The sequence below is a fragment of the Lucilia cuprina genome, chromosome 2, assembly GCF_022045245.1.
Source record: "Lucilia cuprina isolate Lc7/37 chromosome 2, ASM2204524v1, whole genome shotgun sequence".
Taxonomy (NCBI): domain Eukaryota; kingdom Metazoa; phylum Arthropoda; class Insecta; order Diptera; family Calliphoridae; genus Lucilia; species Lucilia cuprina.
Genome location: NC_060950.1, coordinates 42148856 through 42172144, shown reverse-complemented (window position 1 = coordinate 42172144; position 23289 = coordinate 42148856). Strand labels below are relative to the sequence as shown.

Sequence of the window (23289 nt, the reverse complement as noted above, 5' to 3'; positions counted from 1 at the left end):
TGTAAAAGTTATTAAAAATTCCCCAGGCCATTATCGTGTCTCAGAGCACTTGAATTCGAAATGTGATAAAAAAATAAACATATTTTTGAAAATATTCTAATAAAACAATTGTATTACTTAAAATATATCTGTAGTTACTTGAATATGAGTTTTTGTCCTTATATAATAACGTAAACCTGTTCTCAGCTATGGTCGAAAAATTTTGATATTTTTAACGGTCGTTTCAAAATTCAAATTTTAGTTTTTTTGATACTTTGGGATTATGGGGATTTATGGACAACAGATTAGGGAATAAAACAGTAAAAAAATTAGGTCAATACCTCTTATAGTTTGCCCGTACCTGCAATTTGAATTCAGCGGATTTCGAGAAAACCCCATTTTTATGTAATATTTTGCAAAATTAGCCTTTTTATTATATTGTTGTGTATTTTAAATGGAACCTTTTGTAAATTTATTAGTCCACATATTTCTAAATAAAAATCAAGAGTTTCATGCAATTTGGACGCCATTAACCCATAAACTTTAAAGGTCAAAGGTCAAATTTTGTAATATTTGCAATTTTTGATGGAAACTAGTCGAAATTGTTTTTATTTTTAGGTAGATTATCATAAAACTTAAGAAATTTATTTATTAACAACCATTTAAAATGTTATTTTCATCAAGTCGATTATATATTCTTACTTTTACTTTAATATTACAGATTAGGGAATAAAAATTAAAATTAGGTCACTACCTCATATAGTTTGTCTGTTTGCAATCCCATTAATTCAGCTTAAAAAAATTTAGGCATTAAACCTTTTTGAATATGGTGTCAATTTCACCAAAATATTTTTTCAGTAATTCTTTTTGTAATTGATGTAAATTTGGTATTAAAAACTAAGATATCATAATTTATAATTGTGATATAATTTTCAGTTTTATTTTTATTTTAAAATATTTAATGCAAATAATATTTAAATACATTTTTTAGATGTATATATATAATATTTAAATACATTTTTTAAGTTTGTTTATTTGGTTTTATGGAAATATGTCCTCAAATAAAACCCGTACCTCAAATTTTAAAGTCCTTTCATTTGATGCAAGTGCAAAAAATATAGTTCCACGGTGTTATAATATAATTATATTATTCAATTATAGTAATTTTTCAATATTACCGCTTTCTTTTCTTCCAGGAGAATCTAACAACCTTTCCCCAACCATATGTGATGATGCTTTTGACTGTATTATGTTTTTTACTCAATGTTCTAACTACGAAATTCGAAAACAGTCTTTAATCGCTTTAGGTTCATTTTGCGTAATGAACGATGATTATTTAATAAGGCCAGAACTGAAACAATTTTATTGTGATATTCTAAGTTTAGATAAATCGGAGCCCAGTATAAAAATAATTTGTATGCGCAACATATGGATATATCTAACTGAATCCGAAATGTATATGTACAATAAGGAAAAAGAATGTTAGTAAAAATAACATAATAATAAATCCAAATATTTTAATAATCTTTATTTTTAGGGGAAAAACAGTCAAAAAATGAAGATCTTAAAGAAATGAACGATGTTTCTTCCGGAATGGCTAGCAGAGTAATTCAACTATATTTGCAAGAAATTTTGGATTGTTTTTTAAACCGCGATGATACTGTTCGTCTTTGGGCAGTTAAGGTAGTTCAAATAGTTTTGCGACAAGGTTTAGTTCATCCAGTACGAATGGTGCCCTATTTAATCTGTTTGAGTACGGATTGCAAACTTGAGGTATTTATTAAATACATACATAAGCATATATACATACATAGACATATATTATGTGGTTTTTCATTTATCTATTTAGTCAGCACATAGGGCCGATGCTTTACTAAAAGATATTGATAGAACATATTCTGGATTTGTTAATATGAAAGTTCAATTTGGATTACAGCTATGTTTTAAGCTACAGGAAATACTTCAGTGTAGTAACAAGTCAAAAAGTAACATTATCCGAGGTTACGTGTAAGTACAAAATTATTATTTAATGTACCCATATAAGTGGTTAATGAATGACTATTTTTTTAAATTATAAGTTACATGGTGAATAATGTATATATTATAAATTTTTCAGCGATTTTTTTTTTTTCATATTATAAAATGTGATATAATTGAATGCTTTATCTTTGCACCGTTTCCAAGTTTGGAGATGATTTTTCAAAGTATTATATAGGGACTATTATAAACTATGTCTGTTCATAAGTAAATTATGGACCGATCCCCATAAAATTTTGTGGAAGAATTTATGTTTACACATATGGGGCATTTCACGTCAAGTGAACCAACTTTTGAAAAATTCAAAAATTTTAAATCTTGAGTTACAAAATATTTTTTTATAGATATCCCACTCGCATCCCACTAAGCGACAAAAAGGGTGTTAAAGGAAAACACATAAGCTTTCTTCTGATCAAAAAAATTTAAAAAGCGACCATATAGGTCGCTTAGGAAAAGACTTAAAGGAGAATCCATATCAAAACGGACAGAAAATAGCAATTTTCGGATTTACCATCTCCGATTTTAATGAAATTTGCCACACATATTATGGTTTGAAAGTGTTCCTCAAATCCAGGACTTTTTGATCGGAATCTCATTCCAGTCCAAAAAATATCGCGCTTTGAAAATTTAAAAATATATTAAAATTGTCTAAAAGTATATACACATAATTACTCATAACTTTGAAACTCCTTAAAGTACAGAATAATTTTTGATTTCATTTTAAAGCCGAAGATATTGTCTTTAATTTCGCGTAAATAAAATATTTTACTTCCAAAAGGTTAAAGGTCAAATTTCAAGGTGTAAAATTCAATGTAAAATATATCAGTCAGCCCCGTGCTAAAAATTTAAAAGAGGACATGGTAGAATGACACTTGAACTCTCCTCTATATCCTACCAAAAACAAATTGATGGAGACTCGTTTAGTTTAGAAGTTATTAACCAAAACATAATATAAATCAAGTTTTTTAAAACTAAATTTTTATACAAAATAATATAAAAACTAAAGCAAATAGGCAAAACCTAGTAAAAAAATTTAAATATAGATACGTCGATTTTTTGGTGGATATCAGTTGATAGAGATAATTTGGAAACGATCATAAAATCCAGTGATGAATTTATAGATTATTTTGTAGAAAGGCTGCAAAAATTACTCCCTCATTCATTTATAACAAAACAGCAACAATCATTTTTATCCTTTAAAAAATCATCATTAAAAGAAAATGAATATGTTGTTATTTGCGACTTTTCGGAAAATGTTTCATTCGTTGTTCAAGATTCCGTACAAGGTTATCACTGGAATAATGTACAGTCTACATTGTACCCAATTATTATATACTACAAATATAATGGAGAAATAAAAAATACAAATTTTATAATAATTTCCAGCAGCTTAGTACACAATACAGTATCGGTTCATTTGTTCCACAAACAAAGTAACATATTCTCTGATGGGTGTGCAGCTCAGTTTAAAAATAAAAAAATTCGTAAATTTATGCTATCACAATAAAGATTTTGGACGTGAAGCTGAGTGGCATATTTTCACAACCAGTCATGGCAAAAGTCCTAGTGATGGACTTGGAGGCACTGTGAAAAGAGAGGCTCGTAGAGCAAGCCTACAACGACCGCTTGAATACCAAATAACAACACCATTACTTTTATTTGACTGGTGTCAAAAAAACCTAAAAAATTGTAATTTTATCTACCTTACTGAAGATGATTATAAAGAAAAAGAAGATTTTCTAAAACATCGGTTTTTTGGATTAAGGACTATCCCATGCACTCAAAAATACCATTGTTTTATACCAATAGATACTAATAAAATAAAAGTTAAAATTTTCTCAGATGATGTAGCTTTTTCCATTGAGAAAATTTATCTTTAATAAAACAACTTTAGATATATTTTTTATTTCAATAACAAAAGGAAGTATATAAACACTGCAAGCAGTGGATAATCAAGTGTCATTCTACCATGTCCTGTTTTAATTTTTAACATGGGGCTGACTGATATATTTTACATTGAATTTTACACCTTGAAATTTGATCTTTAACCTTTTGGAAGTAAAATATTTTCTTTACGCGATATTAAAGACAATATCTTTGGCTTTAAAATGAAATCAAAAATTATTCTGTACTTTAAGGAGTTTCAAAATTATGAGTAATTATGTGTATATACTTTTAGACAATTTTAACATATTTTTAAATTTTCAAAGCGCGATATTTTTGGACTGGAATAAGATTCCGATCAAAAAGTCATGGATTTGAGGAACACTTTCAAACCATAATATGTGTGGCAAATTTCATTAAAAAGATGGTAAATCCGACTGCTGTCCGCTTTCACATGGATTCTCCCTTAAGCTTTCTTAAAAAAAAAAATAAAAAGGGCCCATTTTGAAAAAAAAGTCAAAAATGTTTTTGATAAAAAAAAAATCAACAATATTTTATTAAATTTTTTTCGAAAGATTGCATAAATAGCTATCTAAACTATTTGGGACACATTTTGCTAAGAACAATAGGTAATAAGTTACATGGATGAGAAAAAAACCTGCATGGCCAAAATGCCAAATGCCGCCTCTAACTTAGAAAGTTCACAAACGATCTTGTTGAAAAATTGTCGATTTCAAAAGTTGGTTCACTTGACGTGTAATGTCCCATATATTTTATTTATGATTGATAAAATCAAGTTTTTTTAACTACTTTTTTCTTTTGCTCTTATGCATTTTTAGTGAAACCAAATTCTGTCAAATTAAGTTCATATATCTTAAATAAAATTCTCCGGTAGAATTGTGTACTATAGTCAGATTTGAAATACCTTAAGGCTTGAATATAACCAAGCGCTTTCTAAAATTTTCATACAAAAAAATGTTTGTGTTGTCTTGGAAACCATTACAGTTAGAATCTTAAATTTTTGCACGAATAACTTTAACATCCATGTAAACATTTTGGGTAATAAATTGGCACAGTTTTATTAAACAATGAATGGCTTTAGTATATCTGAGGCAAGGTACAATTCAACTTAAATGCTTTATTATGAAAACTAAATCATATTTTATGCGTATACAGGTGTAGGGTATATTCATATTTGTTTTAACATACCATGTTGAAGGGTATATAAGATTCAGCACAGCCGAATATAGAAATCTTACTTGTTTATATATATCCTTCATAGAAGGGCACTTTGCAGTACTAGCAAAAATGCAGTAAAAATTGCAATAAATTGCAATAAATTTACTGGTTACTGCAAAAAAATGTAGCATTTTACTGATTACTGAAAATGTGTTTACAGTATTCCTTACAATCTAATAATTTACTGAAAATTCTATTTTCAACATATTTTTGAATATTATACATATTATCACAAGTAGCTATAGTAAAATTAATTTTACTTTTTGGGATCGTAAATCTTTTCAAAAGACCAGAAAATAGCTATATCTAAATTTATATAAGAGTTTAAATATTATATAGATTTATATTGGATTTTTAATAGAAATATAGTAAAAGAGATCAATATTATAAAAGTTGTATGAGAATTTAAGTTAAATATAATATTTTTGTACTAATAATGCATTTTGGTTGAAAATTTCAGTATTCAGTAAGATTTGCATTACCAGTATTTTTTACTGTTTACTGAAATATTTTTCAGTATTCAGTAAATTTTTACTGAATACTGAAATTTTTTTCAGTAAACAGTAAAAATTTACTGAATACTAAAATTTTTTTTCTGTAACCAGTAAAGATATACTGAATACTGAAATTTTTTCAGTAACCAGTAAAAATTTACTAATTACTGAAATGTGTAATGCAGAAAATTATACTGCAGTGTGCCCATGTATGATGTCCTTCGCTAAAGGGCATTTTTATACCCTCCTCCACCATAAGTGGTGATAGAGATAAAGCAAAGTATATACAGTATTGGCCAAAATAAATGCACCCCCTTATTGAAGATTTTTTTAAAATAGTTTTAAAATTAATTAAAAATAAGCCAAATTTGAAAGATATTACACTTTTTGTTTACAGTTTTGGTAGGTCGCTAAAAATTTATTAAAAAATCATATTCTTCAGAATTTCATTGGTTAAAACCAGAGACAGAAAAAAAAAATATTATCTATGAAATTTTTGCTTAAAAAAATCAGTATGAAAGAATCGTCATAGAAATGTTTTGAATGTACCAAAATATATCCCTAACCTTTTTTAATTGATTTCTTCAATAAACTTTTTTCTTGATTTTTATAATAAAAATTTTAAATAAAAATTATTTTTTATTTTTATTCTATTTATTTCAATAAAAAATTATTTATTATTTTTTTTAACAATACTCACTTAGTAATTTTTATTTATTCAAACAAAAATAGAAATCAATCAATGATTTTTATTTTTCTAAACAAAGAATAAAAATCACCTAAAGAATTTTAATTTTCCAATCTTCTATTCTAATTTCTGCAAATTTGTTCGATTATATCAGTGGCAAAGAAATTTTACCAATTTTCTATTAATCTCTGTAATCCCGATAATTTTTACTGTCTTTTAAAGGTGAATATCGCATAATTATTTTTATAATTAATTTCAAAAAATAAAAATCATTGTCTGATTTTTGATTGTGCCTTATGGTTTAAAAATTATTTGTGTTTTTTATTATTGATTTTTGTTTGAAAAAATTCTCAGTAATTTTTACGAAAAATATAAAAAAGAGATATCTAAATTTTCTCATGCATTCTTTACAGAATAATAGTAAAAACAAAATATTACAATTCATTTCATGAATAAAATATTTGAATAAAGAAAATAATTAAGACCAAATTTATTTCGAAAGATTCCAATTTTTGTGGAGTAACGGTTTTAGTAAAAATGTCTGCTACCATCTCATTTATAAATATATATGTATTTCAATGTAACTTCTTTATTATCTATTTTCTGCCGTATAAACTTGGCTTTGATATCAACATGTTTGGTCCTTGGGGAATAATTATGATTTAAAACAACTTGAATGGCACCTTTATTACCACAAAACAGAATTATTTCAACATTACATCAAAGGTTTAATTCAGTTTTTTAAACGTTTTAACCATACGGATTCTTGTGTAGCAGCTGATATAAATTCAGCTTCTGTTGACGACAAGACAGTGTTTTTTTGTTTTTTTATTCCATGATGTAGCAGCAGACTGATATATAAAAATGTACTCAGTGGTTGATTGGCGATCATCAATATTACCAGCCCAATCAGCAACACAATATCTTTTCATGTTATCATCAATGTCCTTCTTGTATATTATACCTTTATTAATTGTACTTTTCAAATATCTCATTATCTTTTTAACAGCTAGCTTCCCAATGAGTTTAGACATTTGTTCCTTAGTTACGTCATCTGTTGGACACATACATTTTGTTAACTTTTGATTGTAATCAATCGGGGTTGATGTTGAATTGCAATCACTCATTCCGAAACGGGCTAAAACATGAAAAATGTATTTGGATTATTTTTATTCCTAGAATTGATGAGACATTGCCCATATCTTTCATTTTAAATTGATTGTTAAATTTATTCTTTACTGACTTAATCAAATTTAGATTATTTGAAAATATCAAAATATCATCTACTTAAATGGACAAACACTTCTAGATATTCCAATATTTATTAATTCTTTATTAAGGGTTTCATTACAAACTATACCACATTGTTTTAATCCATAGAGTGATCTTTGAAGTTTGCAAACTCTATTCGTACTGTCTTCAAGATTTCTGGCTGTTGCATATAAACTCCATTTGATGTATTATCATGTTGTGTTTAACATCTAATGCTAGCAAATATCGTATAGAGACATACCTGACTACTGGAGAAAATGTTTCGTTGAAATGGATACCTTCACGTATCTTTCCAACGCAAAGGATTTCCATTTTCATCACGTTTTGTTTTAAAAGCCCACTTTGATTTCACAGTCTTTTGACCAGGGTGAAGATTTGTTAGTACCCACGTATTATTTTCATTTCTTCTTGCATTGCTTGTTTCCAATTATTAGCATTTTCGGATGACATAGCATCTTTAACTGTTAGCGGATCATTAGAAATGTAATCCATCGCACAAAAATTTTAGAATATTTCTACCTTGATGAGCGTTTGGTATCCAATCTTCATCCTCTATTTCGTTTGGCATTTGTATAGGCGAAGACCATTCTACATTATTAATTTAATTATTGGTGAAACTTACTTTCACATCCGGAATTTGTAGTATCATCAATATTATTAATTTCATATGATTCTGGAATACTACCATCAACAAGAACGTCAGATGTCATTTCAATCTGGTTAGCAATTGTGATAAATTTATTGAACAGACTAATTGAAAATTACATAGAATATTTTCCTAATTATATAAAATACAAAAACTAATCAGAATACAAAATACAAATATTTACAAGAAGCAATATATGAATGCAGGAGTAAAATAATGATATTATTGAATAACATTCTTCTTCCCAACAAATATTTGGATAGAATTCGACATGAGTATGTTCTGTGTATAGATAAATCATTCTGATGAAATGTTTTCGAACTGGCCTATTATTGCTCATAGCCCCGATATTAAGTCAACAAAATCGTTTCAAAAATCACTTAAATGATTCTAGTTCATTAAAAATATCAATATGTTTGTAAATATACAAATTATTCTCCTAATTTTTTTTTTGCATTAGGAAGATCGGCCTATAATAAGTCAAATAACATGTACGAAGGTCCATTTCCAAAACTCACAACAAACACAAACGAAACAAATCATTTGTCGAGTTATTTGAAATTTAAATAGTTTTTAATAAAAAGTAGATTGCTGGTGGAGGGTGTTAAAGATTCGCCATAGCCGAATATAGCACTCTTACTTGTTGAATATAACTATTTTTAAATATATGGAGGCTAACAAAGTTTAATTACAGTTAGCGGTTTATCTAATGAATTAATATTACTTTTTCATCAAAGATGTACCCTAAAAGTAGTAAATTATTTGGAATTACACTTATTTTATTTATTTATTTTATTCATGCAACTAATAACACAAAAGACCTCTGGCCAAATTAAATATTACAAAGTAATTACATTCAAAGAAGAACTATGTCAAATTCATAGATTTTTATATTACAAAATGAAATATATAAAAAATATGTATAAATAAAGTCGCCCACCAATTATTAAATGCTACTCTAAGCAAAAAGTAAAAACATTAAAAATTCTACTAAAAGTTAAAGTAAGCTAGAAGTTTATTCTTAACAACATGAATAGACCCCGAAAAACTTCTTAGATTTAAATGCATGTATGTATGTATGTATATATGTATATATGTATGTATGTATGTATGTATGTATGTATGTATGTATGTATGTATGTATGTTAAAAATGGGGATTATTTAAAAAAATAAAGCATTTGGTTTGTTTTTTTAACTTTATTTCGGATAATTTTTACTTTTTTTTGGCAAAAAAAGAGATCTTTTTAAGAGGGCTTAAAGGGGAGTAGGGCAAAATATGGCCCTATCCTTAAAAATGTTGGTAGAGGGAGTTAAGTCTTCTTCAATATTATTTATGTAGAATTTAAAAGTGTTATTAGTGTTTGTAAGTGAATTTTGACCTTTAAGTCATTTTCTGAAGGGGAGTTTGTATGGGGGATAGGGTCAAATGAAGCCCGATCATTACAAAAATCGGTAGTGTCATTTAAAGTTCTATAAAACTAAGTTTTGTCGACTTTTGTTAACATAATAGATCATTTAAATTAATTATAAGCCAAAAGGCCCTATTTGGAAGGTTCGGTTGTATGGAGGCTAGTCGAAATAATGGACCGATTTTAACCATTTTCAATAGGCTTCGTCCTTGGGCCAAAAGAAGCGTGTGTGCCAAATTTCATCCAATTATCTTGAAAATTGCGACCTGTACCTTGCGCACAAGGTTTACATGAACAGCCAGCCAGACCGACGGACGGACAGACATACGGAGTGAGATCAAAAAATTCTTAACATACATATATGTTTATAAAAAAGAAACCACTAAACTTACAGCTTTATTTTTTTTTATTTGATTCAAATTATTATTACAATTTACAAAAAAAAAAAAAATATTTTTATAGTTTTAATCACTAGTGATGAAATTTTGAACCCTTTTCGGAAACCCTTCCATTAACGTTTTTATAGTGCTTTCTGTCACTTTGCTCGAACATGTAGTCCATCTCCGTTTTAAATCTACCACACTTTTGGACACCTTTTTTGTACTCTTCAATGCTCTTTTAACAGGAGCCCAATATCTCTCCACTGGCCTTAGCTCCGGGCAGTTTGGAGGATTTGCCTCTCTTGGTACAAATACCACATTATTGTTCTTGTACCACTCAAGGGCTTGTTTACATAGTGACAGGATGCCAAGTCAGGCCAAAAATAAGTGGACACATTATGAAGTCTTATGAATGGAAGCAGCCTTTTTTGTAAACATTCCTTGATGTAAATTTCGGTATTTATAGAGCCCGTTGTAACAAATGGTTGGCTTCTTTTGCCGCAACTGCATATTGCTTGCCATACCAAGAACTTTCTGGGAAATTTTGTCTGCTTTTGGGTCCTAAACTTTTCTTCAACATTCCCTCGAGCATCAGTAACATAAAACTTTTGACCTGGAAGTTGCGAAAAATCTGCCAGAACATACGTTTCGTCATCCATTATGCAGCAAGAATATTTTTTTTTATAAAACTTGACTTCAATTTCCGTGCTCTGTTTTGGCCTCTAAATTTTTAGCAGCGTTCCTGTCAGGAACTTTTTGAGCCTTGTATGTTTTTAAACCTGCATTAGCTTTAACTTTTCGTACCAAATAGTTCGAACACTGAGCTAACCGAGCTGCTTTCCTACCGGATGTGTTGGGAGCTCTTTTGAAAATGCGTTCTATGTTATGGCTTTATAAACATCATGTGGACCATTCCTTCTACCTGAACCAGGTTTTCTATCAACTGACAAGTTCTCCCGGTACTGTTTAATAACATTGGAAACAGTTTGACGGCAGACCTTTGTATGCTTGGCCAACTTTTTGTAAGACCAAGTTGGGTTTAGTTGAAAATATTTAATAATTTCAGTACGCACTTTTTTCTGGTCACTCATTTTAATCAGATTAACAAAAAATTAATATAATTGACATTACACATAATAACTGACATGTTTTTCAAAGGTAACTTGATCAAAAAAAAATCAAAAAATACTTTGGTTGAAAAATGTAATGAAAAACGTGTGTTAAGAATTTTTCGATCTCACTCCTTAGCTTAATCGACTCAGAAAATGATTCTAAGCCGATTGGTATACATTAAGGTGGGTATAGGACGAATATTTTTGTATGTTACAAACATCAGCACAAACCCAATATACCCTCCCCACTAAAGTGGTGTAGGGTATAAAAACAAAGAGAAGTGAGTAAAGACAAATTATGTAAATCACGAAAAATACATTCCATAAAGTCGATAATAAAATTAGTAACATGATCACGTGACTTTAGTAATTCAAGTTCGATATCAGAAGTGCATAAGCAATACGGATGCTTAAACGCCTAGGGCCTAAGCATATAAGAACTAATAGAATACAATCTTCTTAATATTAAAAAAAAACTTTACTAGAAACATGACACTCAAATGATTAATTATACCCTTCATCTTCGTGAGAAGGGTATATATAAGTTTGTCATTTCGTTTGTAATATCTATAATATAATTTTCCGACCCTATAAAGTATATATATTCTGGATCCTTATAGATAGCGGAGTCGATTAAGCCATGTCCGTCTGTCTGTCGAAATCAGTTTTTAGAGGTCCCCAGATATCGACGAGATCCGAATCTTCAATAATTCTGTTAGACATGCTTTCGAGAAGATCGCTATTTAAAATCAGCAAAATCGGTCTATAAATAACGGAGATATGAGCAAAAATCCGAGACAACCTCTGAAAATTTCATCAAAAAAGTCATTTTTTTCATGCTTTGTTAAAAAAGCAACAACAACACTGTGAATTGGATAAAGATGTACATGTGCGTGTGGAGATGTATTTGGTTTTATTCAGCTGTGTATTTTTTTGTATGTTTGCATGCTATTCTTTTCTTACGAAGGTAAGTGGGTATAACAAGAACAAGGAGATAAAGCAGTAATATGTTAGTAATACAGCTCATATTTGTTTGAGGGTGGTAATACAGTTTGACGGGGGTATTACAGTACAACGGTTAACATTTCTTTCCGCTACAGTTTATATTTGTTTGTGTGTGTATGTTATGTGTGACATGTGTGCAGAGATACAAAATAAATAAAAACTGTTTTTTAAAACACACTTAGTGAAGGGTATATAAGAATCGGCACAGCCGAATATAGAAATATTACTTGTTTATGCTAAAATCGTTTGAATTTTTTGTTTATATGTTGAATAAACAATTGGCAACACTAAACTTTCTTACAACATTCGAAAAACTTAAAAATTGTCGTAGGAGTTGTATAGAGCTTTTGCATAGAAAATACCAACAACATTGTTATGACTATTGTAGCAGCTGCTGACACACAACTCTACAACATCGATGAATTGAACAATTGTCTATTCTCATTAAGATTTTTTCTAATGGAGTCTGTCGAAGATAACAACAAAGAGGTAGTATTGTAATTTTGACGAAATGCAAACTGACTTGTATATAACAAAGAGTTACGATCAATAAAATTTAAAATTTGACTTTTAATAAAATTTCCAACTATTTTAGACAATAATGGTAATATGTTTATTGGCCTCAAATTATCAATATCACAACAACCTCCCTTAGGAATAGGTGAAATTTTTGCCAATTTACATAGTTTAGGGAAAAAAGAAACAGTAAAGATTGTATTTACGATGTGCAATAATATTTTTATATAATACGTTTGATATAAGAGAGTATGAGTTTAATGAATTTTATTGGAATCATATCATAGCCAAAATGACTCAAGATCATCATCAAAACCTAGGAAATCAAAGTCATAAATTCTGGTAGAATCAAAGTAGTTCAAAAAAGAGTTGTTAAGAGATTCAACATCAAGCATATTTAATGGGTTATCATTACCAGAACATCCAAGATTACGAAGTCTCCTCCAAATCTGTTTACTATCCGCAGTATCAAACAAACGCATACCAAATTTTCTTCTTTCTTTACGTAGGGTTGCTTTTGCCCTATTCCTATATTTGCAATATATCTTTCTATTTGAGTCAGTGGGGCATTCAGGATAAACCTGATACGCCAGGTCCCTTAAGGACCTCGCATGAACGACATTACTCAACTTCATAAAACTAACAGTATCCTGCTTACAAAAAAACCTTAGACAATGGAACCATGTCATGAAGTATATTTAGCAAAATATTTAGAAAATAAAATTAGGTGTCAAAATCATTAGTGTTATATATAACAAGTGTTTCTTCTTCTTTTGTGTTGTTTTCCATGCAAGTCAAAGTATGAACCGTCACATTAATCGGAAATTAACAGATAAGCTGGTATCAAACAAATCATTAAAATCCCCCATAATTATATTTGAATAATTTTCAAATGGGTCACTATAAAGACGTTCAAAAGTAGCAATAGATATTCGCACAACCCAAATTCAGTCCCAATGAAAATTGTTTTATATTCCAAAAATTAGAAATATAAAGACAGACACCACCACCTCTACTAAACATACAGATATTCTCACCATCACTAGCTTCACCTAAAACACGGTCATTTCTTACAATGCTATATCCGGGAATAGCAACAGCACTTGATAAGATCTCCAATAACAGAATCACAAATTAAATGTCTAAATTCCTCAAGTTTCGTTGATCTTTTGGAAGGGTTAATGCTATAAGCATTACTATAAATAAAAATATATTAATAAAAATAATTACATTAAAAATAATTAAAATAATTAATAATAATTAGAGGAAAAATACTGCAAATATTTGATATGTACACTGAAAAAAATCCATGCCTAATATATACGAAAATGTCGTACATTGTACGAATCGTTTGTTGTTTCGCACCACGAAATTCTTTCGTAATATATACGAAATTGTACGAAATATTTTAGTATAATGCAAAATATTCCTGAAAAAAATTAATTGACATAAATTGAAAAAAGGGAATTTTGAATAAATATGGTAAAATTTACGAAATATTAATTAATTCAAACATTTTTGTTCATTTTAAAATAAATTTTATAATTTTAGTTCAAAATTATTCTCCACACGAATTGTAATTTTTTTATGAAAATAATTCGAGAATAATATATATATACTTTTTCTTAAATTTTATAAAAATGTTATAGTTTTATTTAATCATAATATAATTAATATCATTATGTTTAATTTCGCTAAAATTTATGAAAAAATATTACGAAAAATGTTCGTACTTTCGTAAAAATAGAAATGGGTTTTATTAAATAATATTTCGTATTATACACGAAATTTTTGTAAATATTACGAAAATAGAAGTTACGAAATTTTTTTTCGTAAAGTGGAGCATGGATTATTTTCAGTGTACTTGTTCTGCTCCAACAAGTTTTCCAAAATTGTATATAAAAATTAAACAAAAGTATATTTCAAATTTATTACAGATGAATATTTTTTATTTAAACCAAATATTACCTTGTAAAAGTATATGGGTTTTAAATGTAATATGCACTTAGTGCTTTTTTTATTTTTTAATATTTAGCGGTTTACTCGTTATAATCTTCAAACAAAGCTGCAATAAAAAGGTAGCTTTATAGATTTCTAAAGTTGTTATAAATAGTATTTCAAAAAGGTAGTTAAATCAATTTTAACTTAAACTTTGCCAGCCACCTTGCAATACCTCAGGATTAGAAGTCTCTCGACTTTCCTCAAAGAACCTAAGTCCCGAAGGTTTATTTTTAAGAAGTCTCTCGACTTTCCTCAATGAACCTAAGTCCCGAAGGTTTATTTTTAAAAAATCTCTTGACTTTTCCCAAAGTACCGAAGTCCCGCAGGTAGACCGTTATTTAGTATAATATAAATAAGAAAGCTATATAAATAAGTTAGTACACTGAAAATAATCCATGTCTAATATTCACGAAAAATGTTGTACATTCTACGAAATACTTCGTGGTTTCGCACCACGAAATTCTTTTGTAATATATACGAAATTGTACGACATATTTTAGTATAATGCAAAATTTTTTATAATTTTAGAAAAAAATCGTTTATTTTACGAAATATTTTTTTAAATTACATATTACATGTTAGTTCATTTAAAAAATGTTTTTGTAAATTTAGAAAAAAAAATTAAAATTTTTGTTAATATAAAAAAAAACGTTTGTTTTAATTCGTGAATTCAATTTTAGTTTTTCATAAATTTTATAAAAAAGAATATTGTAGTTTTATTAAATTGTAATGATATAAATATTATTAATAATGCGAAAGCTATTAAAATAAAAGCAAGCATTTTTAGTTGGAACATCAAACAACAGGATCGTTTTCAATGGACTCTGTAAAAAAATAGAAATATTTTTTAATGAATAGGAATATTATTTAATATTTTTTTAGGTTTTAATTAACCTTGAATAGTTTTAACAAGAATGTGAACACCTGGTACTATCACTCCATCTCGAATTTTAATTTTATAAAATAAGAGATTTTTAAAGTCCTACATAGGTGTGCACTGTTCAGGAAATTGTATATTAAAAATATAATAGGATTTAAACGCTGTATCGATTGCTTTGCTTAATGAACAATATTTGTACTTTAAATTACAGAAATTAACAAATTTCTCCACAGGATTATATATAGTTCCGATAACAGATATAAGGGGAACATTCAGTATATTACCAACTAATTGTGTTTTATTGAATTGTTCATATTCAGCCTCGGTAGGGTACATCGTTATAAAAGATAGTCGAGCTTCTGCGTTCTAATAAAAGCGAGCATTTCCTTTTTTCAATTTTGAGTTTTTGATTCTCGAAAAAGGTAAAATAGATTGAATTAGAAAGAAAACAATGAGCAGAGTTACATCTGAAAAAAATTTACATAATTTATAGCGATTCAAAAAATATATAAATAAAATACGTACTTTTATCAGCATTATGTTTATTGCTTATAAGGAAGTTGAATAAAATATAGTCTTCTTCTTTAAATTTGGAAATATTTTTTGAAAAAATTGTTGAAATCATTACATTAGCAAATAATTGAAGATTATTCAGAATATATGTTATCTTTCCATACAAAAATTTGAAATCGGCATCAATCTAAGAAGTATTGTTATTAAATTTCGTTTAAAGTTAAAATTGTGCAATTTACCATTTTGTATCCCGGCAATTCATCGGCCATTCATTAAAAAAAAAACCATTAACTTCAAATCGCTAAGGCATTTTAACCTAGAACTCCTGCATTGGGCCCAATGAAATAAAATTTGATCAAATGGTAATGTTTTAAACTCTTGTTTTAATATTCTAATACTATCTTCTTCGTCATGCATCTCAGGTAGGGTTATATTTTTCGTAACATTCATAGATTTTCGACCTAAACTCGCTTTCCAATTTTTATACTTTTGATTTTGTCTTTTTAGAAAATAATAGGCCTGTAAAATAATAGAACAAAAATAATTTAAAAACAAATTCTGACGAGAAGGTAAAAAATGTAAAATCCACTTATCATTTGTTCGTCAGGAAATGCTTCAATAATTTGCTTCGCTAAATGTTCTGAATCTCTTACAGTTAACGCAAGTTAATTGTCGAAAAAAAGAGCTTGAACGCCAAGAGATAATTCTGTATTAGCAAAAATACGAACTGCCATTTAAGACGGAAGTTGTAATAGTATATTGACATATAATTGTTGTTCTGCAAGAAAAAAACGAATCAATTAGTAAATAGTGTACATATTAAAAAATGAAACAAACTTACCCATAAAGAATTCTAACAAGTCATTTAACGTCCATTTTTCTAAAAAAATTTTCTAATTCATGTTTTAACTCTTCGTGTGTGCCCATTGACTCCAACATTGTTCTACTGGAAATTACGTTCTTTTGTAAATTCATTTTATTCTTTTTCGTTAACAAATTTAAATAAATATATTTATTTATTCTCCTAACGAAAAAAAAATATATATATTTTTATTGATATATATTACAGCTTGAAACATATTTTTTTGTTCTTATCATAACCAGGGAAACCGAAAACATGCTCTAAAAAAAGTGTTTTAAGCGCTTTAAATATGCCGTAAAGAACTCAAAATATGCTCTTAAAATTTAAAATATATGCTCCAAAAATAAAATTGTTTATTATTTTTTAACATTGAAAAGCTCAAAAAGACTGAAATTGTAATGAAATAATAAATGTTTAATGTCATATTCTATATCCTACAATTTTTTTTTTATAAATGTTTCATCTCATAGTTTGAAGAACTAGTATAATAGAATTCCGTTTTACGTTCAGATAACCAATAAGTAACATGAAACCATTTGGTCCCCAAAAAACACATTTCAAACGACAAACTTTGACACATTTCTTCCAATTGTATTCATAGCTTTTAAACTGACATTTTAATCGGTGTTGTCATAAATTCCAATAATTAGTTTTTTAAAGTATAAAAATGGATTGGTCTCATGAAATCAAAAGTAATCGGTTTTATGTCCGATTTAAAATATAATGCTTTATTGAATAAAAAACTATAACATTACGGAATTTTTTTCTTTTTCAAAATTGTAAAATAGGCTAAAAAATTAAAAAAAAAAAAATATATAAAAAAATAGAATTACATTTTTTTTAAATAAAGTTTTGAAAAGAAAATTAAAAATGTATAAAAACGAAAAAAGCGAAAACATCAAAATATGCACTAAAAGAGTAAAATATGCTCTAAAAACTCGAAAATATGCCTTAAATATGCTAAAAAGTCAAATCATGCAAAATTATGCTCTTATAGGTAAAATATTCAAAAATATGCTCTAACTAATCGATGCAAAAATTCTCAAATTGGTCTGAAACGTGTAAATATCTTATCCATGAGTCCATACGACGCACCACAAAAAACATGCATTTGCATATTTTGGTTTCCCTGATCATAACCAATCCACTGTTAGTTGTATGATCATTTTGATGTTCTTGTACAACAATTAAAGGTTATTCGGATTGTTTAATTAGAAAGTAGACAAAACCATACTAGAATTTTTTTGCTAATGAAACACAAATATTTTTTCTGTTAAAAGAAGTGCTGGCATAGGCTTTGTACTCCTTGTGTTTTGCTTCATGTCTAAAACACCAATAATTACGAGGTGGCCCAGATTTCAAATTAACATCATAATAATCATAAAATGATGTTTGGGCTTAAGGGTATCATTAAAAAGTTTTATATATTCCAGATGAAATCCAGATGTCTATTGAAATCTCGTGCGATGTTATTATATCAATAATTTCAATAAACCTTAGAAAAAACACCAAACTTCATCTTCCTCGGGGATAAGATCTCCTACCAAATTTTGCAACTTGTTACCCATGTCTATTGAAATCTCGTGCGATGTTATTATATCAATAATTTCAAGAAACCTTAGAAAAAACACCAAACTTTATCTTCCTCGGGGATATGATCTCCTACCATTAATGAAAATAGATCCACAAATGTCATCATTTCCCGGGCACTCATTTTAATGTACAATTTTTTTAGATTGTTCAATGTAATTTGAGGTGATTTATTACCAATATCAATTTCTCCATAGTTAAACATATCTTTTCTCTGATTGATGATCTCTAATGTGAAGTATTTTTTGCAATAAAATTGTTTATAACATTAGGCATATTGTAACGACATACTCCCTCAAAAAACTCATGCATTGCATCTACGGAATAATTTTCTGTAACATGAAATGTTTTCAGGGAATTGAAAATACAATTCTCACGGATTCCACCTTTTAAAATATCATTCTCCTTAACATCAGAAGTATAATTATTAATATTACGAATATAGTCGTTTTCAACTGTTGTTAATGTGCTGCATGATCTTTTATCGTACTTACAGAATCTGCAGTAATATGCTTGATTAAATGAAGAACCGAATCCTAGAATATTATTCATTGCAAGATTATCCCCAATAATCAATCCTAAAGCAAAATGAACTCGTTAGAGACCTTTTGAAGTTATTATATCAATGCCATTCCCTTCTAGAAATTTTATTTCTTCCAATTGATTAAAAAGGCATTTCTCATTCTTATATTTTTTATAATCTGTGCCTTTAATTAAAAATGTTGCAATTTATAATGGTGGGAAAACAGTAATATATGAATGTTATTGGACAGAAGTGTGTTCACAGTGGATTATATATATATATATATATATATATGTATGTATATATATATATATTATATATATATATATTATATATTATATATATATTATATATATATTATATATATATATATATATATATATATATATATATATATATATATATATTATATATATATATATATTATATAAATAATTTCTTTTATATTGCAGGAAACGCGAATCTGATTCAATGCCGACAGCATTAAACGACTTCCTATACACCTTGTTACGGACAACAAAACCTCAAAGGCGTGCATTAGTACAAACAGTCACGAAACAATTCGATGACCAAAAAACTTCATTACGTCAAATGCTTTTTATTGCAGACAATTTAGCATATTTCCCATATGTGGTGCAGGATGAGCCACTCTATCTTATTCATCAAATCGATTTGCTGATTTCAATGGCTGGTACCAATATATTAGCAACATTTAAGGAATGTCTAAAACCTAACGACAATGCAGATGATGTATTGGAAGACGATGATGATGAAGAAGATCCTGAGGTACTTTTCAAACGATTGCCGGATGATGTTATTGAGATACAAAAATGTATTACATCTGCGCAAGCCTGTATGCTGCTCCTAATATTGAAGGAGCATTTAAAGGACATGTATAGCTTAACAGATAGTAAAATTTCTCGATACTCTCCCTCTGAACCAAAAATTCATGAAAAAGCAGTGTCGCGAAAAATTGTACATGATTTTAATCCAAAAACTACAATAGACATAATTAAAAAACAACAGGAACATCAAAGTAACTGCAACACCGAAAAAGATGACAAAAAGAAACAACTTTCCGATGAGGAAAAAATGGATCTGGTTGTGAAATACTTAGACGTACGTATGCCTTATCAATATGTAATATTATGATTTTTATTACCTTAAGAAATTTACCAAGAATTCTAGGACTTGCCAATTTATTTATTTTTTGCAAATGATCATCAAACAGCAATGTACACTAGGGTTGCCAGCCTGGCTGGACTTGGCTGGATTGTCCACCTTTTTTATTCTTGTCCAGATTCATGCTAAAATTTAATTTGTCCAGCTAAATAAAAATAGTTTTTTAATACACTGCAATAACTTGGCAATAATTTTTATGTTTGCTTTGTCAAATCATGTTAGCCAACACTGATTGTACATTTGTTAAAACCTAAATTATGATTTCCCTATTCTATTATCAAAGTAGACTGAATTGTTATTTTTTATTGTTTTCTTTTTAGTGTTTAATTTTAATTCCTTCACACTATGCATAAACAAATATGTATGTGACAGACTGAACTGAAAATGCAATGAATGTATTTAATTGTAATATTTTTAAATAATAATACATATGTATATATGTTGATAACAATGGATATTTTTACAAAAACTTATGATTTTTAAAATTTAAAACTTCGCCGAAGTGAACGGGGAGAACTAATATTATATTCGTACTCTATGGTCTATAACAAAACGGAATTGGTATATGACAACCTCTGCATTTTTTTGTGTATCACTGTGAAATTATTTACACAAAACCAGAATTAACATTTTCTCAGTATTTTTTTTGTCCAGCTTTTTTTGTTTTGTCCAGCTTTTTAAAACCCAATGTCCAGCTTTTAGCAAATCGGAATCTGGTAACTTCTAAACGGTTCACTGAGGTTTTGACTATATTTTTACAAAAACTTTAACTATAAAAACTCCACATTTTTCTTCCTGAGAAATTTGTGTGATAAAATCATAACAATAAAAAAACATGCACATGTAGTATGTTTATGTATCGTCAGTGTATACACGCCAAACACTAGTTATTGAGAAAAACGACTTAAACTTTTCTCAACATTTACGTGATTGATTTTTTAATTTTCACAGTGGAATATTGTGGAAAAAGATGTGTTTTCAACACAATTAGTTGTTGTTGTAACAGCAAAAACTATACAATAATCTAATTGGGGAGTTAGTTCTACATCAATGTCCAGGTCTTAAAATATTACTATTATATTACTGTCGCAAATTAGTTAGAGAAAAAAATTTGACCGATATAAATTGCCTAATTGGGATATTCCTAGAGCTAACTTTTACTTTCATGATAGAAAGGAAGCATAGATGGACACTTTGCAGTACCAGTAAAAATGCAGTAAAAATAAGTTTTTACTGTTTACTGAAAAAATTTTCAGTATTCAGTAAAGTTTTACTGGTTAATGAAAAAAATGTTGCCGATCCTCACTTTTTATCGTACTCCGAACCTGTATCCGAACGTTCGGTCGGACACTAGTAACCAGTAAAGAGATACTGAATACTGAAATTTTTTCAGTAATCAGTAAAAATTTAATGATTACTGAAACGTGTACTGCAGTGTGCCCATGTGTGAAAGGAGAATGAAGGCGATTCGGAATACGTCATTAAATTGTTTACGAGAATTTCTAAGGAGAATTTTTCTGAAGGCGATGATATTCCACAAAATAAAGCTGTTGAAAGACCATTGCACAGTGCTATAGGAAAAAAAGTGGGAAATAATTCGGTAACTTCTAAACGGTTAATCCGATTTTAATGAAATTTGGTATGCACAAAGAGGAGGTGTTGTCAAGTTTAGGTTTTGAATTTGGACCTTATAGGCCAACCAGAGGGCCAGGTCCATCCAAAAAACACTATTTTTTATGGAAAATTCAATTTTGAGCAAAAATTCTCAAATCGCATAGTCGATATCAAAAGATAGTGACCTGTTTTATATGACCCAATATGTTCTTAATCATTTTGTAACGGGTTTCGATAACCCTGCCCCTGGTATGGATATAGGCGATTTTTTGCCATTTTTTGGGAAAAAAGTATCTTTTTCTTTTTAAGTTATCTAAAAAGTTTCTAAGTAGATGTGTATAGAATTTATACTTTTTGGAAAGCTGACTTTACATAAAATACGATAAATGAAATAAGACCTAAAAATTTTTGATACCGAGAGCACCAGGTCCATCCAAAAAAACACTATTTTTTATGGAAAATTCAATTTTGAGCAAAAATTCTCAAATCGCATAGTCGATATCAAATTATAGTGACCTGTTTTATATGACCCAATATGTTCTTAATCATTTTGTAATGGGTTTCGATAACACCGCCCCTGGTATGGATATAATAGGCAAAAAACCAAAAAAAATCATTTTTGGGATTTTTTAAAACTTTTTTGGGAATTCCGGGATTTCTAATAAGAAAATTCGAAATTTTTATTTAATTTTGGATTTTGAGTAAAAAATCTACCTAACTGTAAAATTTCATTAAAAAATATTCATAAATAGAATTTTTATTGCAATTTGAAATATTTGTATCTTCGCAAAAACTGAATAAATATATAATATATAACATGCCTACCTAATGTTTTTTAAGTGACAAATTAATTAGGGAAAACTCAACATCTTTTAGAAAATTTACCTAGTACTATTATTTTCATCAATATATGTAACAAATTTAAGAGTTAACCTTATGGCTGAAAATAATAGTACTAGGTAAATTTTATAAAAGATGTTGAGTTTTCCCTAATTAATTTGTCACTTAAAAAACATTAGGTAGGCATGTTATATATCAATGGAAAGGTAATTTTGTCTATTTTTCAAAACTGTATATAATTTTTTAAATTAAAAAATTCGCGGAATACTTAAAAAATAAAAAATCTTTTTTATTCACTTTTTGCGAAGATACAAATTTTTCAAATTGCAATAAAAATTTTATTTATGAATATTTTTTAATGACATTTTACAGTTAGGTAGATTTTTTTACTCAAAATCCAAAATTAAATAAAAATTTCGAATTTTCTTATTAGAAATCCCGGAATTCCCAAAAAAGTTTTAAAAAATCCCAAAAATGGATTTTTTTTGTTTTTTGCCTATTATATCCATACCAGGGGCGGTGTTATCGAAACCCATTACAAAATGATTAAGAACATATTTTAAAAATCCCAAAAATGGGATTTTTTGTTTTTTTGCCTATTATATCCATACCAGGGGCGGGG

The 23289-nt window shown here is 28.2% G+C and overlaps 1 protein-coding gene across 1 annotated transcript in view; it reads left to right on the top strand.

Annotated features, from left to right (window-relative positions):
- LOC111684819 (nipped-B protein) overlaps positions 1-23289 on the top strand; it is a 193100-nt gene that overhangs the window by 131361 nt on the left and 38450 nt on the right. The window contains exons 16-19 of the mRNA XM_046956292.1: positions 1176-1460; positions 1517-1752; positions 1829-1986; positions 19484-20150. Coding sequence (XP_046812248.1) covers positions 1176-1460; positions 1517-1752; positions 1829-1986; positions 19484-20150 — 1346 coding nt within the window. The remainder of the gene's footprint in view (positions 1-1175; positions 1461-1516; positions 1753-1828; positions 1987-19483; positions 20151-23289) is intronic.